This window comes from Mustela nigripes, chromosome 3 (genome assembly GCF_022355385.1).
Source record: "Mustela nigripes isolate SB6536 chromosome 3, MUSNIG.SB6536, whole genome shotgun sequence".
Taxonomy (NCBI): domain Eukaryota; kingdom Metazoa; phylum Chordata; class Mammalia; order Carnivora; family Mustelidae; genus Mustela; species Mustela nigripes.
The window spans coordinates 159,310,394-159,318,570 of NC_081559.1; the positions used below are offsets into that span (position 1 = coordinate 159,310,394).

The following is an 8,177-nucleotide window of genomic DNA, read 5'->3' on the forward strand; positions in this document are numbered from 1 at the left end:
TGATTGTGCTTTCTTGTTCACCATCCAACCACAGAGGCAGGCAGTGCGTGTTCGGACTTGGTCAAGTGACAGGTGAATGAATGAGTAGAAAGACAGGAGTGCTTTCCTGGATTGCTGGCTTATGGGCTCTTTTGAAGGCAGTAATCATGTATTTCATGCCTCCCAGAATACTAAGTCTTCTATGTGTTTGTTAAGTACTATTTGACAATAGTACTTATTTCTCACCCTTTAGATTTCTTTATCCATGCGGATTTTTCTTAGGTACAAATTTTCTTGAAATGGGATTATAGTATATATACTATTTCAAAACCTGTACTTTTTATTTAGCAATCTATTATGGATAGTTTTCCTGTATCAATAAATGTGACTCTAAACCAAGTGTCAGCAAACTTTTTTTGTAAAAGGCCGGATGATAAATATTTTTGGCTTTGCAGGCCCTTTGGTTTCCATGGCAGCCACTCAGCTCTGCTCTGCTTTGTGGCACAGGGACGATCACGGATGATACACAGAGGAACGGGCATGGCTGTGGGCCGGCCTCATTCTGTTTGTGGACACACAAGTTTGAATCTCATATAATTTCATGTGCCATAAAATCGTCTTTTTTTTTTTAACCATTTCAAAACACAAGAGCCATTTTTAGCTCCTGGGTCATAGAAAAGCAGACAGTGGGCCAGGCTTGGCTTGTGAGTCATCAGCTGTCAACCTTGCTCAAAATAGAACTCAGCAGTTACCTCCAGGGCTCCCATATATTGAACTGTAATTTATCAGCGGCTCTTTAGTTTATTTCTAATTTTTTGCTCTGCGCTTCTGTGATGCATCTCTGCTTTCCATATGCATCTTTACCTGTTTGTCTTGACTTACTCATTCATTTAATGTATTTATTTAGAGCCTACCATGTGTCAAATGTCTTCTAGGCACTGGTGCCTTTCCCCATGGAGCTTATGTTCTTGATGGAAGGACATGTTTCTAGGCTGGTGGGGGAGGGACCCAGCAGAGGGAGGGAGGCTGACATTGCAAGAGCAAAGCCCTTGAGTGGGGAAGAGAGAGGCTCAGATCGTTCATTTTAGTCTACTGGAAGGCTGACTCTGAGATGCAAAATGCAGATTTAGGGAGGGTAGACTCTGGCCCAGAGATAGGTAGAACTCTCCTGATCATGACCGGCTTCTCAGTGAAAAGAGAGGCGAGGTTATCAGTTAGGACTAAGAAGGGGAGAGAGGCTGTTGGAGATTCAAGGAGAGAGGAATCTCTAGAGACCATTTTCTGGATGAGCAGAAGATAGAATTGACTGGAGAAATGTCAGGGCGTGCACTTGTTTACAGCAGGACCATTCAGGGCTTCTGGGTGTTCTTCCCCAGCCCTGTTCTGTTGATCGGGGCTGGCGTGGAGGTAGTTAGAGAGTTGGATGTAACCAGGATGGGCTTTACCAGGTCAAGGGAGTTGAGGGTACCTGTAAGGGAATGATTCTTCTTATGAACCGGAGAGTTTAAGCTTAAGAAGAGACAAGTGAAGGTGCGTGGGTGGCTCAGCTGGTTACAGGTCATGATCTCAGGGGATCTCAGGGGATCGAGCCGTGGGATCGAGCCCCACGGCCAGTTCCCTGCTCAGAGGGGAGCCTGCTTCTCCCTCTCCCTCTGCTGCTCCCCCTGCTTGTGCACTCTCTCTCTCTCTCTGTCAAATAAATAAATAAAATCTTTAAAAAACAAAAAGAAAAGACATGCAAGAACGGTGGTGAGCTATGAGGAGATGGTGGAGGAATAGTAAGTTCCAGCGCTTGAGGAGTTGTGGTGAGGGAGGGGCAGATGGGCTGGAATGGGAGGTATCGCTCTGAGGGTAGACACTTGAAATTGAGATGTTAAGGAGGAGCAGGTGATAGCAGTGACCAAAAACTAAGTGGCACCAGGAGAGTGGGTGTCTGAGTTGAAGTAAAAGATGGGAAATGAGGACATGAAGTTTCTGGTAGCCCAGGGCGTCAGAGCTGATCTTGGTAGGTGCCGAAGCCGCTGAGTGACCAGAGTCGAGAGGGCGGGGGAGGGGGTGTGTGGGTGGCTGGAGGAGGACCTGGCTGAGGAGGGAGAGCGGAGGGTCTGTCTGAGGGCGTGTGCTTCGGGGGAGCTGGGATCTTGGAGGAGGAAGGAGAAGACAAAGTCTGGGGGCATCAGGGGATCATCTGACACCCCCCCCCACCCCCCAGGCCCATGGCATGTAAGAAAGAAACTGCGGTCGTTGGAGAGGAGTTGGACAGGAAAGAAAGCACACATCTTAGGCTGAATCCCATCAATAAGATTTCGTTTAAAAAAATATATATATAGCCCAAAGATTTTTTTGTACTATCCATCAATTATCGTTTGTATTAATTTAGGATTTCACCTGTAGTTAGGAGCGTGGCTGTTTTCCCTCACTCTGAATAATATAGGATATTACCAACTTATAATATTGATAGAACTGATGGATGGAAAAAGTAACATCTTATTTTAATTTTTTGTTTAATGAGTATAAACTATTTACTTTTAAGTGTTTTTCACCTTTTTTTTTTTTTTTCTTGTTACTAGCTCATTTATTTCCATGTAAAGGTCTTCAGGGGAGGCAATTACCGTGAGGGTGTTTTTTACCAGCTGCCTGTCTTGGGAGGCCAGAACACATTTGGTTCAAACTTCAGAGCAGAGGCTCAAACTGAACCCCTGATTAAGTCTGCAGGTTCATTGTCTGCCTGGGGCCCTGGGGCATGGCACAAAGTAAGAAGCATGTGAGGGAAGGAGTATCAGGGCCTGTCCCATAGGACGCTGTCCTATGGGGTCTGGGACTCCCTAAGAGTCCTTCAGCCCAGAATGGCCAACGGTACGGCTGCTCCTTGCCTTTCAGGGTCCTGGTTCTCATTAGCTTGTGGTATTGCTAAAAGGCTCTTCTTTCATACATTGCTGAAAAAAGCTGATTACTGTCACCCTGTGATTTTGGAAATCTCTCTCAGATTGCAAGTGCTCATTGTCTTTGCTTTAGCAGTTCATTCAGGAACTTATCCTGCGGATATACTTGTGCTTGTGTGACATGTTCAAGGTCATTCGTTGCAGCATTGTTTCTAGAAGCAAAGATTTGAAAATACCAAAATGCCGTGCAGTAGGGGACTATCTCATCAGCTAGGGTATAACCCAGGACTAAGATAGGCAGCCCTTTGCAAAAGAATGAGGGATCTCTTCGTGTACTCATATGAAATGATCTCCAAGGTATGTTGTGAAATGGAAACAGTTAAACAGAAGTACCGAGTCTGGGATATCACCACCTGTGTAAAATGGGTAACAAAACAGAAAGAAAAGGGTACATATCTGCACATAGGTCCACAAAATGTCTCTGGAAGGATGCATTACAAAACAGATAATGACATGATCTCTTGGAGGGTGGCTGGGTCATTCATTTCCTCCTCCGTGTCCCCAAGTGAGACAAGTACCCCAGGGCCGTTTTTCACCAGCTACAGGTCGAGTGGGGGGAGAAACCTCACCAGCACCCCTTCCGTTCCCGTGGAACTTAGAACATTGTCTCACGCTGGGACATTGCAGCACGACTCCAGGGACACTGTGAACTTGTGGTCTTTCAGGAAGGGCGTCCCCTGGAGTTCTGAGGTGGCCACGTGGGGCCGCTTTGCTGGATGTATTACCTTTTAAAAGTAAAACCAAAGGAAACAAAGAAGCTTGGCCAATAGAGTTGGTTGTTATCTTTATCATACTTCTTGGAAAACTTTGTTTTGTAGGTTTGTTTTTCAAGTAGAGATGTAGTGCAATGGCCGTAATTATTTTTGTGGTTCCGATCCTAAATTGTTCAAAAATTGGTTCTCCTCCTTGATTTTCACTAGGCACCCTCCTGCAAAACGGCCCAACTATGTGAAGCTTGGCACCCTGGCTCCTTTCTGCTGTCCCTGGGAGCAGTTAGCTCAGGAGTGGGAGTCAAGAGTCCAGGCCCAAGAAGAACCCTCTGTGGCCTCCTCTCCAAGTGGTGAGGACAGTGACTCGAGGAGAGACAAGTTGCCTTGCGCTCCCACACCTGAAAACACGGATCTGTGGTCTGACGAAGGGGGCACATCTCTGAGCAGCTGCAGTGAGCCCCGAGAAGCCATGGACACAGAGTGCCCAGCCCGGGTGGGGACCGAGTGGGTAGCGTGCCAGGATGCCACCGGCAGTCTCCTCTGTGTTCTGCGGTAAGTGCCCATGACCCCTGGATACAGTTTACGTGGTCTCTTTTCCTCCTGACCAGGCTATAGGCTGTAAAGGTTCTCATTGTCCCTTTATGCAAAGCCCTGGGGAACATCTGGACTTTCTGGGTAGGGGTGGGGGTGGGGGACAGCCAGTCCTGTGTCACCCAGTCCACAGAGAGCTCGGGGACATAGCTGAGTCACATCTGATATGGGGCACGATACTAATGTGCCCAGATGGTTTAAAGTACCGTCACCCACTGACATAAACCAAAGCAGTTGTTTTCTGTGACCTATTTCATTCAGTCTTTGCTGACAAAGCTGTCCCCTTGCGCCAGAGGGTGCCCCGAGGTAACAAGGAACGTTCCCTCTGTGAACTCTGAGTAAGCATTCTTCCCTTTACATCCCCGAATTCCGTTTCTTCTGGTTCCTTTGGAATGACCAGAGTTTAGGAGTGATTCCATGTCCCCTCATTGTAACATGGTCCTGTCAGAGAGGCCGCTGTACGAAGGGTGTTCCTGCCGCTCCCTGCTCGATGGGGCTTCCCAGTCCCGCTCTGGTCTGTGCTCAGCCCTCTTGCCTCGCACTTCTTTTCTGTACAGTAACTTCATTTCCTGTCCTTCCTTCATTTCAGAGCTGTCTCTCTCAGCCTTAGATTCTGTCTCATTTTTCTCTACCTTCAGCTTCTTAAACCTTTAGGCCTTCATCTACAAATGGTAGACCCATAAGAAGAAAAATATATTAATGTCTGTTTTCAATTTTTGAAGAAATTACCATTTTGATCCTTCCCTACATGGATTATAAAAAAACCAAGTTAACTCCCAACAGTGCCCAGTCTTCTGACGGCATGTTTTCTCCCCAAACAAAGTCTCCTCAAACATGTGTCTCCCACTTCACGTAGGAGTAGGAAATGGCTGAAGCAGCTGTCGACCTGGTGTGGGCCCAGCTCCAGGGACAAGCGGGCAGCCCGGCGGGCTTCCGGCAGCGGGGAGCCAGCACCGACGAGAGCGGCCTGCCTGCCCCTCCTGGAGCGTTTCCCCAGGGCGCTGGTGTGGGTCAGCCTGGCCCTGCTGAGGAAGGGCAGCCCCGAGCCGCACTCCATGATCTGTGTCCCCACCGAGGAGGACTTCCTTCGGCTCCGTCAGGATCAGCTGTACTGTGGGCCCCAGGAATCCAAGCACAGTGACCCCTTCAAGAGTGAGATTCGGAAGCAGAAAGAGAGGAAGAAAGTGGAGAAGAGGCAGAACAAACAGGCGCCCACTGAGCGTGAGGGTCTGGCCGGGGGCCCCCCTGCAGCCGGACACCAAGCTCTGACCCTGGGCCTGTGGTCAGGCCCCCTCCCTGGGGTGACTTCTCACTGCTCCAGAGTTCTCCTCGGCTTTGTCACGCAAGGAGACTTCTCCATGGCCATCGGCGGCGGAGAAGCCCTGGGGTTTGTCAGCTTGACGGGCTTGCTGGATATGCTGTCCACCCAGCCGGCAGCCGAGAGGGGGCTCGTGTTGCTGAGGGCGCCCGCCTCCCCGCAGTATCGGTTTGCGAGAATTGCCGTGGAGGTGTGAGCACCCATGGACACCCCACAGCAGAGACAGACTAACTGCTTGTTTGCCAAGTCCCCCCGTTGGAGAGTTTTTTTTTTTGCCATCCTCTGCTTCGAAATATCACACGAAATTCCTTGGAAATGAGAATAAAGATAAGGCATTATGCAGACGAAGGGATACTGACATCATTCCGGTAATCTCATGGTAATCTCCTGGATTGCTTCCATCTTTCCTTGTCCTTACTGTAACACTTGAAAAGTATTGGGCATGGATAGCTTTTGTATTGATTTCTTGGTCTGTGTCACTCTTGCTGAAAATCATTAGATGCTCTGTATGTTTTCTTGTTCCTTTTTCATTAGGAACAAAGGACTGTCAAGTGTATTTGTAAGCCCTGTAGACACGAGATAAGCAACAGTGGTTGCTTAACTGATTGTTACAGGCGAGGGAAAGGCTATAAACACTTGGCCTCTGTGCATGACATAGGGTCCCCCCATCTGGACTATGTTCGAGTCCGTCCTGGAATCAGCGTGCCTAACACTTGACACCATGCAGAAGGAAACCGTGGAAAATTGCTGCCTGTTTCAGGCAGGCTCGGTGTATGGCAGAGGGTTTCGGGTAGAATCAGAATGGGGCTCTGGTCTTTAGGACCCATTGTCCCTTTGCTGTTGACCAACAGATACATGATCCTAGAAGCTACTTGGTTCTTCTGTGCTTTTTGTTTCTGCAAAATTTTTTTCAAAGCCATGGAGGTTGGTTTCTCAAAATATGTTCTATGAAGTGTGTTATCTAAAAAAAAAAAAAAAAAAAAAAAAGATTCTAACTTCATTGATTTGGGAAACTATGGGTTAAAGGAAGCTAAGCATTTCTTTTTGGGGGATTTCTAGAACCTTCCATCTGATAATATGCATTGTGTCTCTCCAGGAAGCAGATAACAGCCTACAGTATTTTCTAAATCTTTTTGATTCCCAAACTCCTTTTGCAAGGAGCACTCTGTAGGACCAGTGTTTTTAGGGACACACTTTGGGGAACGTGGCCGTACCATTGTAGTACTTACCTCTCTGACAGGTGATTAAAAGGACGGCCTCTTTTAGACACTCATGCAGTCACGATGTCCACCTGACAATGGAGCAGGGTGTCAAAGAGGTCTTGTCCTGTCCCACACAGGAGTGCTGTCATTGCTTTTTTCACTTGCGGAGAAACTGGGTGCTCATTCACGTTTCGTTACCCTGTGTGTCTCACACCCTCAGACCCTTGTCATCCCGCCCCCCATTTCTAGCAGAGCCCGAGTGGGGTTTGTTTCTTAATTTAAATGTACAGTTAGGCGTTATTTCGTGTAAATGTATTGGGTTTTGCAGTAGCAGTCGTTAGAAATGTCTCTGGGGGAGACGGGCTGCGGGGAGAGACAGCAGGTGTTCCAGTGGCTACTGAGCTGTCCCATGTGTCTCCCTCTCACCATGCCTCTGGATGTATTTGTGTCCAACCCAAATGAGACTGCAAAAAAATAAAGAAAGAAAGAAAAAAACACCAGTGTGACTTAGTGGTGTCTGTAAACAGAATACATTCAAATGTCACCTGATGTTCAGTTGTGAGTGTTTATTGGGCCATTCCTCATTGGTTTTCTTGGCTCTAGGCCACTCCGTCTGTGGCTCAGCTCGCTGGATGACAGAGATGCCTGAGCATGCCTTGAGTCCCCTAACCTCTTTCTGCCTAGCACCCCGCCTGGGGCCTGCCGCCCTGCCGTCACGACAGGACAGGGCACACTTACTCTGCTTTGTGTCAAAAGGCCCAGGAACTATGTGCTGAAAGGATAGATTCACGTTTCCCAAAACTGGTTCATGGGAGCGCTGGTCCCTGGAGCTGTCTCCTGGAAAGTGATGGCCAGACAGATTTGGGAGGGCTGCAGTCCGCATTCTCCTCTCGCTGGTTCACACCGCACGAGTGTCACCCAGCCCCTGCAGATTCCAGGAAGGAAATCGAGCTGTCTCTCCCAGACTCCCCCCTCTCCCCCGTTGTTCTTCTTTTGGCATACCTGTTATCCAGAGAACATGAGTTTCGGGGAATATACTTCGCAGAATCACTGACAAAATCTGCACATATGCGGGAAGGAACCCATTTCTCCTGTGAAAAGACACAGGAAGGGCGTTACTGTCCACAGCAAAAAATGAATAAATGTGTTTATTTTGATTCTACCGGTGCTGCAGAACTGCCAAAAAAGTACGACGTGGCCCCTGGACTCTTGTCATAGGGGTGAAGCCTCCGGAGTTTGCAAAGTCAGGAAGTGTCCCAAAAAGCAGCATTGTGAGCTCAGCACCTGGAGACCAGCTACACACCACCTGAGTGGTGTAAGACAGAACTGACTCCTTCTGTAAGATGATGCCCAGCTTTTCAAAAATATTACACACAAGTAATATTTTTGTATTAATATTCATCATAGAAAACCTAGAATATGCTGGTAAGCAACA

General features: G+C 48.0%; 1 protein-coding gene across 3 annotated transcripts in view; it reads left to right on the forward strand.

Moving 5' to 3' along the window:
- Positions 1 to 7,904, forward strand: part of POP1 (POP1 homolog, ribonuclease P/MRP subunit) — a 38,184-nt gene extending 30,280 nt beyond the window's left edge. For all 3 annotated transcript variants that reach the window (XM_059394920.1, XM_059394922.1, XM_059394921.1), the window contains exons 15-16: positions 3,842 to 4,183; positions 5,079 to 7,904. In XM_059394920.1, coding sequence (XP_059250903.1) covers positions 3,842 to 4,183; positions 5,079 to 5,736 — 1,000 coding nt within the window. In that variant the 3' untranslated portion in view covers positions 5,737 to 7,904. The remainder of the gene's footprint in view (positions 1 to 3,841; positions 4,184 to 5,078) is intronic.
- Positions 7,905 to 8,177: the final 273 nt, after the last annotated feature.